The sequence below is a fragment of the Falco cherrug genome, chromosome Z, assembly GCF_023634085.1.
Source record: "Falco cherrug isolate bFalChe1 chromosome Z, bFalChe1.pri, whole genome shotgun sequence".
Taxonomy (NCBI): domain Eukaryota; kingdom Metazoa; phylum Chordata; class Aves; order Falconiformes; family Falconidae; genus Falco; species Falco cherrug.
In genome coordinates, this window is record NC_073720.1 from 67,854,206 (window position 1) to 67,869,547 (window position 15,342).

The 15,342-nt window shown below is 39.7% G+C and overlaps 1 protein-coding gene across 3 annotated transcripts in view; it reads right to left on the bottom strand.

The window, feature by feature from the left end:
* Nucleotides 1–14,031: 14,031 nt before the first annotated feature.
* Nucleotides 14,032–15,342, bottom strand: part of COMMD10 (COMM domain containing 10) — a 118,917-nt gene continuing 117,606 nt past the window's right edge. For all 3 annotated transcript variants that reach the window (XR_008730322.1, XM_055699515.1, XM_055699514.1), the window contains 2 exons: nucleotides 14,974–15,033; nucleotides 14,032–14,335 (listed from right to left, as the gene is read on the bottom strand). Coding sequence is in view for 2 of the 3 variants with exons in the window: in XM_055699515.1 (XP_055555490.1) it covers nucleotides 14,297–14,335; nucleotides 14,974–15,033 (99 nt within the window). In the remaining variant the exon portion in view is untranslated. The remainder of the gene's footprint in view (nucleotides 14,336–14,973; nucleotides 15,034–15,342) is intronic.

The window sequence follows — 15,342 nt, forward strand, 5'->3', positions numbered from 1 at the left end:
GAAGCCAGCAGTGGGAGGGAGAACAATATAAATAATTTTTGCAAAGTTCTTAATGATGAACCATTTGTCATCACTGGTAACCAAAAATCAGCAATCTTAAACCATTCATTTAGATAAAACAATGTGCTTGTTTCAACAACAAGATCTTCCAGTCTGCCAAGACTGAATGAACTCTACATCATCACAGCACAGGAAACAATCACAGAAGGGTTTTATTAAGTTGCAATTAATGGACCACACCTTCATGGCCCACTGCAGGACTATGCAGAGCTACCTTCACCTGCCTCTGTAGTGTCTGCATGCTGCTCGGTCTGTCTAATTAATTCTGTTTGAGAAGCAAAATATATTAGCCTTGGTAGTGGGCTGCCCTTCTGTGGCTACTTCAGCACCTCAACTAGCCCAGGTATCTCTACATACCACTGCTTGGACCTGCCTGCATTCCCATTTTTCACTTTCATTTGCTGTGGAACACACATCGAGTATCCTCACCTCAAGAAATCCTATGTGGCAGCACCCGAGGTTCGCTAATTAGGATAAGACTGGATGCAAATGACATAACACTAGAAAAATAGATCCTTCTCCATTAATGAGCTCTACATAACAGATCTGGACTCCACCGAGTTTAAGTGCCATGGTCTTAGGATTCATATTGTAGCAATGTAAATTCTTAGTTTTATTTATTTATTTTTAATTACCATTAGCTATATTTACAGCATTCAAGGAGAGGCATGGCTTTAAAACATAAGTCTTGGGAAGTCACAGCTATTCCTTTCAGACATCAAGTCCACCCTCCAGAAGCTGGCCTGCTTGGTCAGTTTCCCTTGAAAAGACCATCTGCATTAAAAAATATACCAAAGCAAACAAACACTTTGCTTCCCTCTCAATTTAGGCTCCATTTTATCTAGTGAGGCAGACCACTGAAGCTGTACTTTGTATATCTGGCTTTTATGGACCAAAGAATAAATAATGCCTTGCACGTGGATTTTATTACTGTCACGGAATTGCTCCTCTTGTTCTTTTCTGCTTATATTACTAGACATCGCTGTCACATACTGACTTTTAAGGTTTTTACAATGTGTTAGGACAGGTCCACAGATGAAGCTTGATGGAATTCAAAGTAGGAAGTAATTTTTCGTTTCCTTCCTTCCTCTGCTGACCATTTTACTTTCTTGATACAACAGGGGATGGGAGTATTACCTCTATTTAAGCTGATGTAATGCCTTTAGAAAGGATCTTAACAGAGGCAGTAGACAAGATCCTGTAATAGTTTAGTTCTCTGTCTAATTTATTAGCTTTCTGTCACATCTTAGAGATTGCCAGACTCCTGTGACACTACAGTGCTTTTTTCTGCACTACATATACATGATACTTGATAAATAATTTGATAGAACCTTATGGTGCACTCCCCACAAATAAAAATTCTCTACCATCCCACCCCTGACCCCACCCCCAACTCCAAATCAGCAACAGACCCTAAGGACTAAGGTTATGAGAACATATTAATTTGAAAAAAAAATAAAATAAAAGAACAATTAAAGTGAGCACAACAAGAAAGTATTTGCCCTGGCACAACAGACAGAAACTTAGATCTGTTCCAAAGCAATTTCAAACATTCTTTATGCATAGAAGTTATTCCTCTTGGACATCCCACCAGGTGGATGCTTCTTGTATATCTTCAAACTTCATCAACAAGGGCATTTTCTATAGACCTGTCTTCAAGCTGTAAGTAACTATGTGACTATAAATGCAAGATTCAGCTTCATCCTTTGATTTTGTTTCAGGTTTTTGCAAGGACCGGCAAAAATCTTTGGGACTGAAATTTGATGTGGCTTAGCTTTAGTTCAAGAAGCCTTTGGCCTCTCTTTTACGAGAAACTCCCTATCACTTTATATCCTTGTAAAAGTTTCACAGCCTGAAGATGTCTCTCAGGGAGAAGGTGAATTAAGAGATACCTTCACCTTTAGTAGGCTGTGCATTTAAAGCAATCCTTCTTTTATGGACCTCCAGTATAACAGAGAGGTACTAGAGGAATAACTACAGTCTAACATCTGATACTTGAGATCCTGCAAAAACAGAACACACTTCATAGCAATCAGATTAAAAGTTAAGAATAAAGTTTATAAATACTAACACTGAAAGCTGTTAAAAAACCCAACCAACCAAAAGCAAATAAACGAACAAACCACAACAAACGGAAGTAAAGGTAGGAAAAAACTCCAGTTATGCTACTTGGATGCTAAAAACAACAGATATGAGAAACAGCTGGATGAATAAAGGAGGACATGCTGCTTCCTTCCTCCCACTCACCTCTCTCAGCAGGGCAAGAAATCCTTGCCCAAGAGCTGAAATTAACATGGACCTCAGAAAAACCGCAATTAGCATATTGGTGCTTATTCACAACACAGAACTAGATAACCAGGAAATTTTGGAGGACTATCTGAAATTTTTATCCCCAGAAATCTATCATGCTGTGCTTTCCTGAAAAATAAAAAAAGCCAAGTCCCTGACTTGGAAAAGCCAAAAGACTGGGAAAAGCCAAGTCCCTTGCCTGCTTGCTCAGTTTCCTCTTTTCCAGGGCAGCCAAACCCCAAATCCAGCTCCTAAAGCACCAGCAACAGCTCATCTGTCACACAGAACGGGGCAGCATCAACCCCTTGAAGCCCAAGTAACCCTTCCTTGGTAACAGGTACCCATACAGTGGATATGGAAACAGGTAGCTATGGGTGAAATCTGGAAAAAAAAGATGGAAGGGAAGACGAACTGTGAAAAGTGAAGTGGGCAAAGATGGAAAGAATGATAAAAGTCAGAGCTGACCAGGTGGGGAACAAGCTCCTAAAGTACTCTTAAAAATTTGTCATTAAATGAGTCATCCATTTCCAAAAGCCAAAATGACTGTCCAAAAAGCAGTTCATTAAGTGTCAGGTAAACACTGAGGTCAATGAGCTTTTCTAATATTCCCCTAGGAATAAAGTGACCGTAAATGTGCTAAATTCTTCTGTCAGTGGTTAATCCAATACCAATGGACCTCATTGGACAAGGACAAAGCACCAGGATGCATCTGTGTGTGGATATCTGTATTCACCTGCATTTGATACTGCTGAAATGGAGGGAGATAAAGAATGAACAGACTCTACCTGGGTGACATTCAGTATCCCAAGGAAAACTCCCACTTCAGGCCTTGAGTAGTAGAATAGTAAAACATCACCTGATTTTGTGACTTCACAGGAATATAACTGTGCTCAATACATCAAAAAAGAGTTTCATATGAGCAATCCCCTGCCTTCCAGAGCAAGGAAATGCAACGTGAGTAAGCTGAGACTTGACGTCCTGATGACAGGTAGAAGAAGACAAGGTTTGAGGTAGCTCCTGCAAAACACTTCACTATACCCACAAAACAAGGCTCAGTAACACTGGGAGGAACCTCTGGGCCCAGCTGCCACCCCAGCAAGAGGCTGCTCCAACCAATGAGTTGCTGAAGATGAGGAAGGCAATAAAGAGCTGGGCTAACCCAGCACACACAGAACTGGAATCAAAGGTCTGAATGGAGGAGTTTTAGGACTAAAGTGCTGGGAATGATGGCAAAACATCCCTTTGTGGAAGTTAGGACATGTTTCCCATTAGAAACTGGAGATGAACTGCCTGAAATACAGTCCTGAGCTCTTGGATTAGCACCTTTTAAGATACATGCATCATGGGAAACTAGTGAGGGGCTAACTGTAACTTTGTCCCCTCCACAGTCACACCAGTAGATAGGTAATTAATACGTGGAGCCAGACCAGGGTTCGATATTGCTTGTCAGCGTGGTGATATAAAGTGGCAATCTAGGTGCACAGGTCTGGACTTTGCACAGTTACATTTGGCAGCTTTTCAGAGAACCTCTGTATTTTTGAACCTGTCTTTGTTGCAGCCTGTGTTACTGAGAATGTCTTGATCCTGAAAAGGAACAGTGTGAAGCCCTCTGCCTCTCGAGTGCTATGTACTACTCCCTGCACAACAAGGTACAGAGCACTTTACATCAATACTTGAAGAAACACTCGTACCACAAGCGGTATGACGGACCTTTCAGCCACACACAGCAACTTTGGAGACACAGTATGTTAGGAGAGAACCTGAGATCCACCCATCTGTGCATATAAAAGGGTGCTCATCTGGAGATGCTTTCAGCAAATTCTTCAGCAGGGCATGCGTCTGCATTGCCTCCTGAGCCAAACAAACATGGTACAGCATGGAAACTCCCAAATTAAAAGGTTATCTTATTCTGTAAACCGGTTATCTTATTTTGTAAAAAGGCCCCAGTGTAGGCAATACAGAGTCAAAAGGAGCATCCCAGCACACTGTCCAGCTGAGGTAACTGGCTGTGATACCTGAAGCACTAAAATTTGCTGGTTTCTCGGTGTTCAGATGCCCTGTATCCTGGCAGTTACTAGGTTATTTTGCATTCAGTAAAAAGCATCCAAACAATGGCAAGGTGTTCTTAGAGACTAAGACTTAAAATACTACCTACATGAAAACGGAGTACATGTGCATCTGAACTCGCTTCATACTGCATGATACTAGACATCAAAGGACTCAAAGCCCAGCCATCACACAGTGTATCACAAATTCACTCTAGAGAATTAAGCCATTCAAACTTCTGATTGCCATTCTTTGTTTAATATAAAGCAGCAAATATTTTTAGTTTTTAAATTGGGAGTACACACAGACGCTCTGGAATATGCACAGAGGCTACTTAATAGTTCGCTGTGCTGCTATCAGATTTTTTGCAGCATATTCCATGAGAATATTTCAATTAAGTTCTGCATGTTTTTGGTAATATAGAATTATTTGTATCATAAAATTGAAGATGTTCTATGTTCTTATCATTTGCTGATAAGAAAAGCATCAGTCTTGCAAGCTCAGCATCTAGTATTTATATGTATATCTCTGTTTTGATCATGAACCATATCTTTTAGCAGGAAATTAAAATCTCTTGTGGAATAGTATCAAATCCATGCTTACAAAATGCATGAGTGAAAAGTGTTGCTGATGTCTCTTCAGAGGATTTAACCTGACCATGTCACATTAATCACCTCTGAAATAAAGGAATGACTCATAATTGTTTTCCATTACCTTGTGTTTGCTTTTTCAGCATTGCAAAAATGCCTGGGCCAGGACCATGGATCATAAATCTCATCAGACTTGCAGACAAGTCTTTTGAGTGTTTTTTGCTGTGCTAAGTTACATGTTAGCCTTTTCCTTCTGATTCTAAAAATCTGTTTCAAATATAAGTACTTCTGAAGCATCATGTTTTCAACCTTCTGTTTCTTTGAACACAATGCTCCTGTCAGACCTTGTGGATGGTAAAATTAATCTACAGAGCTGTTCCATATCCTCTAGGATAAGCTCAGACCTATTTGCTTTTCAATGAAGTGTCTGAAAACCATTGTGCACTAATATCCAAATGAACAGACTGTATTTACAGCTAAAAGAAAGATCCTTTTGCTAATGCAGCAAAACCTCTTTAAAGAAAAAGTTTATGTGATCAGTTAAGGAAGCAATGAAAACATTTGTTTCTTAGCAGGACAGATCTAAAAAATGTGGACTAGAAATGTGTCTAGAGGTTTTTCTCTTTTTTCTTTTTTTCTCCCAACAGTTTTTTCTGTGTCTTACAGTTTCCTCTGTTGTTTGGTTGGTTTATTTAGTCATTTCCCCATACCAGCAGTACTGACCTTGGGTGTCATCGTGATGAACAGTGCAATTTTACACAGTATAATCCATTTGAGAATGGTGTTTTATACTGGCTTTAAGATCCATACTGAGTCCTTCAAAAGTGCACACCAACAGAGGACTGCTGACAGAAAAATGCCATCTCCCAGTCCTTCTTTTGAAAAGTGGCCAAGGTGTATATATACTACAAATAGGGAAAGAATACAGCAAAATGTTAACTACAACTTAAGAGGCTGGGGCAAATTGTGGCTAAAACAACTAGCTCAAGATTCACCATGAACCAGAGTAAAAACAGTAAAAAATAGAATCTGTCAGCAAAGAGGTCAAAGAAGAAACTAGTAAGTCTGGAGGAAGGTTTCCGTGAAATTCTAGGGAGCACCAGAACTCCAGTTCATGGTTTAGCAGGATGCATCATTCTTACTGGATCTTTAAAACTGTCCTCACAGATTATGTTCATAAAATCAGATGGCTTAAGGAGTAGAGACTAGGGAAAGATATTTGTGCTTTTCAGGCTATGTGCTGTTAGTAAGGTCCACAACAGCAGGATTTCAGCCAACTTGCACCCAGGGAGAGGCATGGACAACCGTTCCATTTCAAATCAGTTAATCTAAACCTTTGGAAATCAATTTCTAATTGTTTTTTTCTCCAAGCAGGTGCTTCCTTGAATACAAAATGTTATTAGACATTGTCACAGGTTGGCACAGGTGCATTTTCCTGTTCTTCAGCATGCTCGTGCCCACTGAATGTTTACCAGTGGATTATCACAGCACCATGATCCCAGATGGTGAAAAGGATTAGCTTTCAAATATGGGAGAAATTTAAGGAGAAAAGGGAGAAGTAAGGAAAAAAAGATTATGCAAAGAAATCTGTAGCATCTTTGCCTGGTCACCACATCATTGGAAAGATTCTGTCAAACAAAGGAAATCATCAAATGCTTTTAACCAAAGGCCAATATAAAGTATTCATTGAATGTATGTATTGACTGTTGAGAAGTAGAGCAGATCTTCATACAAATGATAGGAAGATCTCTTGGATCTCTTCATACAAGAGACATAGCTACTTTATCTAGAGGGTTACAGAGCTCTCCAGGCTGGATTTTCATGGGAACTATTACTTTTGATGCAGAAAAGGGCTAACACAGCAGCTGAAGGCACAATCTGATTTGAAACCACTGAAATCACTTGACTGAAGATAGCTATGATGGAGAAGCCACTCTGGCAAATAAAAAGTACAGTCATGTCTGCAGCCTTGGTCTGATTTAGGCAGAGCTATGAAATGCAGAATGAGGTTTCAAGTTCATGCTTTGCGACCTTGCATGCTGGAATACGGTTGATTAATAGGAAATTTCCTTTCTTCCAACATGCTGAAATCATTATACCACAGGGATATGACCTTTTGCTCAGATACTCTTACACATTCATATCCAGGCCTGCCTGGAAGGAACTCCAGGGTAGATTTTATTAATTTACCATAGTAGTTAAGCCATGAACTTTGCTCCAGGCACCAGAGTAAGCTCCACCTTTGGCTTCTCTTTTATATTGACCATTTCAACCAAATATTCATTGAAAACCTCTCTGTTCCCAGAAAGAAGGCTGATCTCAAAACTTGGATGATAAAAGAAGAGACATTCACCAATCCAAAACTGGGTCTGTCAACCGTAACAAACATAGCCTGTTCAGCCAGAAAGACATTAAAATTACTTGAGGTGCTCTGCCTTCCCAGTCGGGCACTGTTTGCAGAGGTAGGCAAGAGCAGCGCTGCTCAGCTCTTCATGGGGTCATTCGGGGGCTTGCATCCCCTGTCCTGACATACGGAAGGGCTCCAGGGAGCTCCTTCTACTGACTACAGGCATAAAGGAATCAATCGGTAGGCCACCTAACAGACTTTCAATAGCCAGATGCAGGGGTGACATCTGACAGGGTATGTGAAGCCGCAATTCAGTTGTGGAAAGACATTAAAAGGACTCCAAGTACAACTGGGTGTTGCAATGGGGAATGCACAGTCTGTTGCCCAGCAGGAACTGAGAAAACTCCACTTCACTGCAAGTGCCTCTGGTGCTTTTTTGCTTAAAGAAGACTCTACTCTGCTTATTTTTTCCTTTTTGACACTTTACAATTTTTATTTTTTTTAAATCATTTTTTTGTTTTTTCTAAGATTCTCTAAGAAACTAGGACCACTCCTACTTATCCTGGGAGAGATACGAGAGCAAGCACAGCTCTGAAGGGATCAGATCATGTTTATGGGCTTATTTTTTTCCACATTTATCTCATGTACTTCACTTCTGTTGCCCCAGATCAGGTTCTGAGGATGATTTTGATTGCTGCAATCCATAAGGATGATGTGGGGAAACAGGGATGATTTTACTCCCGTAGGGAGTTCGGCTGCAAGGCAGAAACTGGATTACTCACAGGTTGGACTAAGAGTTTGCTCCAGAAATGGCCACATAGTTAATAATTCCCCTGTCCTGAAAGGCTGGTTCTGTTTTACCTCCCTTCTCATATAGATCTTTTCCTGCCCTCTCTCAAAGTGAGTTTCATACTTGGGATGCTAGGACAACCTCCGTAACCTTTACCTGAAGCTGTGCTGAATACTGGCCTGACATAGAGAAGGGGTCTCCTTGGAAGCAGAGATGAAGCAGGGGATGAGAAAGGTCCTTTTTTGTTCTTGAGGTCTGTGGTGCCTGTCTCCAGGTGGTATATGAGCTGGAAGTGGCAGGCATGTGTTAGGAATTAGAAGATAGCAGAGACCCATCCCATCACAAGGCATAGCTCCTGACTGAGACATCAGAGATTCATCTGGGATGCAAAGTGCAGCTCCTCTGAACTTGTTTATCACATGGAGGAGATCTGGGAAAGTGTTGCTTGTCATGAAGAAAATATTCTTACTTCTTCCAGAGTGAAGACCTAAGCTATGAACATTCAGTCCAAGCTACATTTGCCCAGTGCAGTTAGTCTCGAATCTTTTCCTGACTTACTGTTGTCCAGAAAAGAGGCAGAGCTCACCTAATTGGCAGTCTGAGGTACAAAGCAAGGCTTACAGCCTAAGATGCACCCCAATGCTCAACAGGGAGCAGTGGGTGGAACAGGACACATGATCCTTTCCTCACCCCCCTGGGCTTTGCTCAGATTCATTCTCTGCTGCCTACAGGGGTATTTGCTATGGCAAACTCTTCAAAAGTAGACACAAATCCAAGAAAGCAAACATTCTTCAAAATGCTTACTGTGTATGTTAATTACATTATTTCTTAAATCAAACCACTTTTTTTTGCCTTATTTTTTTAAAAACAAAGCTGCATTTCTTAATACTCTAAAGGCAGAAAACCAAACAAGTGGGTGATAGGAAAAAGCACAGCATTCTCATGCTACCCATGAAATGCAATTTACCTAAGTTGCCCTAATATTGAACCTGTGGATTGGAATGAGAAGAAACAAACTCTGCTCACCTGCATGCAGAGCTCTTCACATTAACCCTCATGGGATGAACCTTCCAACACAGTACAGATGCGAAGAGTCTTGTTAGCACTGAGCAGGGAGTGCTGCTTCTCCTCCCTTCGCTTGTCCTGAATGACCAGAGGGTGAATTCCAAAAAAGACGATCTGGTGCTCCAGCATGTCGAGTCCCGTAACTAGCACTCTACAGAAGAGGTCAGCTGCCTGTGCATGTGAACCTACACAGCCATCTCAGAGACAGATAACCACATTCATTCAGATTTCCTTGAGTGTATGCTGTATATTACCATAATGGCACAGTTAACAGTGATGACAAGAAGTTAAAGGTGTCCCACTGGAAGAGGAATTTGCTCTAATAAGGTGAGCATCTCATTTGAACAGTCAGGCAAGCCAGTTACACTTCCAACATGTGTACAGCTCCACACTGCCTTCCTGTGTTTTCAGTAGATAGATAAAACCTTACAAAACCATGACAGATATTTTGGCCCCAGCAGAGAAGGAACTAACCTTGTCAGTGAGAGGGACAAGTGCTTCCTGGATACATAGCTCAACACAGCTGGAGAGCATCTCATTTGTAACAGACCAATATTTTCTGCTAATCTCTTCAGAAACAAAACAATGAAGGAATGAAGGGATCATCTAAACACTTTATATCAGTTAAAATTCAGCATATAATTTTGTCTGATCAACCAATTAAAAAGGCCAGGGGAAAACCCAATAAAACTGATTCATTACTATGGAAATTAGAAATTACTTTATGCAAGAGTTGTGGATAAAAGCATCTTATTAGTTTATCTTTATGAGACACCATCAACAGCATATCAGATAGCAGCACCGTAGTTCATCCATGTAGACGAAATTACTGTTATTCAGAAAGCCAGTGTGGCTGATGAAAACGTTGTCCATATTCATTAGTCAAGCTATACAAGGGTCACAAAATGATGTGATACTTACTCACTGGGCAATAGACATTATTAAGCTCTGTCATTTCTTTACTGTAATGTGAGTGAATTCATAAGCTTTGAAGATATTATGTGCCAATGTGGCCAAAAAATGAAATGTTTTTGATGCTATTTGAAATCAGAATATATGAAGTGGAACAAGTGTGAAGGGAAACTTACACCATTTTATACAATAAACACTTTCCTTCCTTTGACCAACGTAAGACTCAGCATTTCAGTAAATTCTTTATGCTTTGAAAGAACAAGACTTTGGAGTCTTTAAAAATAGACTGCAGGAAATGAACCTACAAGTCATAACTCAAAATGGATGTGTCAATAAACCCAGGAATTTACAGGGGAATTTGAAAGCCTCCTCTGAAGAGCCAAGCCAAAGCAGGTTTAGCAATTAGTCAAAATCTGAAATAGTAAAGTTATATTTGTCTATCCACCTACACATTTTATTTCAACAAAAACTGAGTGCAGAAACTTACAGACGTTCCATATTTTTCTGAGAAACAAGAACTATATGACTAAGGCTGAACTGGGCAAAGATAATCTAACTCATTTGTACTCAACAAGCATTAATGCACTGTTGGTGTCGGCTTTGCTAAGTGATGTACAAATGGTTTCTCTTCAGCAATAAGTTGGTATTTTCGAGGTAGTTCTCACAGCAAAGATGAATCAAATGTTTTTAAAATGCACCGAAAGATCTGAAAGTAAATTTAATAATTCTTACTCATTCAAATTTCCAGTTTTAGAGCTCAATAAATCTCTGCAAATATCTTCCTTCAACAGAATCAGAAACCTTTGTAATTTCAGTTCTGGATCATGCCCAAGAGACATTACAGACCAATGCTTTGCTAGGACTCTGAACTGAAGAGAGCTTGGGATGTAACCCTTTCCCTTCCTGCACTAAAATAATCCAAAACACGCACAAGACTCACTCTTCAAAACTGTGTTTTACCAGAATACAAAACTAAGGTTTGATGACCTTCAGCATGCACACCCCTGCCTGTGCTCCCACACTGACCTGGCCTATTCAGTTCTGCATAGGCTACAGGCCTTCTTCCTCAAATTGTTTTTCTTTCCACTGCCTCTGAGGTATGGCGTTGGCTCTAGTCCCTGCTACAGGCAGATCTGCCATCCTTCCCAGTCATCCCCCGGTCTGTGCTGGTGCTTGTTTTTCTCTCGTTCCCTGACACTGTTGGCACATCAGGACTTTATCCAAGCTAAGCAGGGACAGCTGCTCTCGGGGGAAGGCTAATCTTCCCCTCTCCAGGTCCACTCAGGCACAGACAGCAGCAACCAGAATAAAAGCCTTCTTTTCTGCAGGACCTAACAAAATACCCCTAAACAGTTCTGCTCTTTCAGTCAATTTTCTCTCTTATTCAGAGGCACTTAAATAAGTGACAACGCTCTTCTCTAAGATGGTACTGGTTATGCCATAGCTACCTAATAATGTACAACCCCAAAGCTTCTCATTACATACAAGGTCTTTCTAAAGTCTTTCTAAATTACTTATTTCTGAGTGCTCCTTGAAAAAAGATCTGTACTTCTTACTATGAGGTATACTATGCCTTTTATTATGGCTTCTGAAAATAAGACATTTGGTACATTTAGTAAAAACAAAAGGCAACCACTGCTCTTCATCAATCTGCAAACAAGGATAAACACTAAATAAGTTTTACACCATACTTGCAATCCTAGGCTTTGTTTTTCGTGTTTTTCCTTTTAACATTATTTCACCACTTGTAAAATATTTCCTATTAAAGCTAGATTTAAAATGCTGGGGTTTGGTGGGGTTTTTTTGTTATCCCCATACTTTTCTTTGATTTTGGCCAAATCTGCACAAAGGCTGACACTTCAGACACTTTAGTTCAAAATACTACATACAGTTAGTTACACAACTGGCCACAGTTTTCACAGTTGACTCTGGTCTACTTTGTTTCCCCAATTTTCTTCCCATTCCCCTACTACATAAGATTTTATTCCCTCTTTGCCTAATATTTTCTTTGTATACTTTTGCCATCTTTTCCAGTGTTCCTCCTCTCTTCCTTATAGTTTTCCAACACCCAAATTCCCACCTTGGGAATATTCATTACTCAACCCTCTCCTTCCTTTTTCCTATAACCAGTTTCTTCCTACTTGTCTTTGACTTCTTTTTTTTTTTTTTTTTCAGATGTGCCTGCTAATTTGTCCAATGTTTCTCGCACTCCAAACTGGTCCTGCTTTCATCCCCTCCTCCATGATTCATCAATCACTGCCCATATTCACAAAGATAACTTAACCCCTCTCTCACACTCAGATATTCACCTCGCTTCAGACACAATTTCCTAATCTTAAGCTCTGGAAACTCAGAAGAAATGCTCAAAAGCAGCGTCCTAGCACACAACATACTGTCCTGCAGGACCAGTAGAGAATCCAGGACATAAGGGTCAAGAAGAAGGGGATTTTCCCAGCTGAGCTAACTACAGATCACTGCGAATGCTGGCAGGCTGAAGGAACGGTGGGGATGTGCTCACCTGCAGACACACGTCAACCTATGCAGCCTGAGATGAGCAAGCTGGCAAGCTGCTGCTGAATAGCCAGACTGAGGACGTGATGTCTGTGGGTGGGACTGTTATACCTCCAGAAGATACGGCATGTTTGCCAGTGGCTTGAGGCAAGACTTGATTTTGGCAGCCAGCCTCACAAGGTGTAGAAGGTAAGATCATGCTGTGCAACGATGACTCATTTCTTCTTTCCAACAGGGTTGTTACCTTACCAGAGTGGTACAGTATCGTCTGGCATTTCAGTTAAGAACTATGTATGATACATGTGTTTTTTCTCTTCAGTGCACTTTTTTCACACGTAGCCTGTTAATGACTTTATCTTGCAAAACTATTATCTCATGGCTCAAGACAACTGGTACAAACCCCTTCAGTATTCTAGAGGTGACAGCACAACCCCTATTAAAACAACAAAAACAATCCTCCAAAAACAGCAGAGCAATCTGGCACAAGAGGACCTAAACACCAGCTATTTAAGACATACCTTTTGGCTATATTTATATCTGCTGTCACAAGCAAGCAAACCTCAAAAAAACCTTGGATGGTTGGCTATTAACCATCCCTGGTTTGGGCATCTAGAAGAAAAAAAGCCCTGTTCAGGGAATCCCTTAAGGAATAAGAAAGACAAGTTAATGCCAAAGATTTTTATTTCCTCTCACCTTCTGTTAGCCTAGAGTAGAGAGTTGTATATTGTGCCCATTATCAAAGCACAGCAAGGAAGTTGCCTGTCAATGAATGGCAACAAACAAGAACTAAGATGACTTTTACCTTCTCGTACTGTTCATGAACCTCCATTCATCTGGAACTAATGTGTGAAAATATGACTACTCTGGCCTTTAAGTCACTGTACTTTATTTCTGCCTGTTTGATGTAAAAACAGTGGTGGACAACATTAGGAAAGATCAACAAATAGCCTTCAGAAATCTGACTGTCAGACTGTTTCAGTGTTCTTTGTTACACATGCTGAGATTTCTCCCCCCCCCCCCCAGTTATACTTAAATTCATTGGTATGCACACTGCGCTACGAAGCCGTGTTTATTCTCAGTGTCAAAAGTAAACATTGAGATCAGTGACACTGCTGATTATTTAGAAGGAAATAAACGACCTAACTAAAAAAGAACAAAGATAATGAAATGAAGTTAAACTAGCCCAAACTAAACCTATGTGCTTTTAAATTCTGAATTTACTTCAACAATTTTGCAATAAGCATTATCAATCATGTGACTAAAAATTCAAAAGGATAGAGATTTTTTTAGCTGTATATTTACCTAGTACTTTTATGTCGAAAAAATAGATTTTATTCCCGGTCCCTCACTAGTATGTAAATTTCTACCAGAATTAAGTATAACACATAACAGGCTAAAATAAAAATAAAACATTGTAAAGCTGTGTAGCATTTATTTTTATTTTTTTTTCCTGTAAGCAAACCCACTCTTCACAATTGCTCAGAAAACAAGTGAAAGTCCATTAGAATCTTCAGATTCTTAACAATGACTCTTGGCTAATGTTACTGGTCTAAAAAGGAGATAAGACATATAATTTTACAGGAAGCAACCCACTGAATCCTTCAGCAAACACAGCTTGGCAATCTATCTTTAATTCAAAATAACAAGGTGGCAGGAGTGTGATGGAGAAGTAAGTCTTCAAAAATATCATGTAAGGGAATCCAGCTGTGCTTGTATAGTTTCCAGCTATTTAAAGGAACAAAAAAGAGAGAAAAAATACCACTCATATAAAATGTTGTATAGAAACATGCAAACAGAAGAAAACCTACATTCCAGTATCTTCAACTACGCATACTAAATCTATTCGTATAGCAATAAAAAAATCCTGTACTCATGAATATTTGTTTTTACATGAAGCTATTAGAATTCATTGCTGCAGTTTATATATTCAAATTTTAAAGAAACAGTTGCCTAAATACTGCCTTTTTTACATGCACAGATGTTTTGCTGCGCATTTCCAATGCATAATAACAAGGGAAAAAAATAATAGAGTTCACTTTGACTGGATTATGAGCCTGGCATTTCGACTGAAGACATAACACAAAGATGCTGATTTCAGAGAGCTCATCATTGTTAATCATCAGCTACTCCTCTCAATCTAAGCGCCAGGTATGCTTACAATGACCCAAGCCCTGCCTATTCCAAATCTGAATGCAGACTCTTCTTGAAAATTCTTTATGAGATCAAACAAACCTAACAGCCTTAATTAAAGTTGGATCCATTTTCATTCCAGTGTCATTAGATTTAATTCATATAGGCAGCACTTCCTGCTGAGCAGCACAAGGTGTTTACAAAGAAACTATAGTATTGTAAAATCTACAGACCTTGTTATAGAACTCAAACAGCTCCTGATGATTAAATTCTACAAATACTTTCTTCAGGTTCTGTGAAGAAAAAAGAAAAAAAAAGGAAGGAATAAGCATATTTTTAATTCTCTTTTTGGTATTAATACCAGTAATTCAAAGTATCAGACTAAGCTACAGGAAATACAATAGTTGCAACAGTTGGTTGTCCTCCCATTCACTACAATCATAGAATGGTTTGGGTTTGGAAGGGTTCTTAAAGATCATCTAGTTCCACATGCCCTGCCATGGGCAGGGACACCTTCCACAATGTCCCTCACATATACATATTCCATTTGAGTGAAAAATTCACGCCTAAAGCTACATGCATTCTCCTGCTGTGAAGAAGAA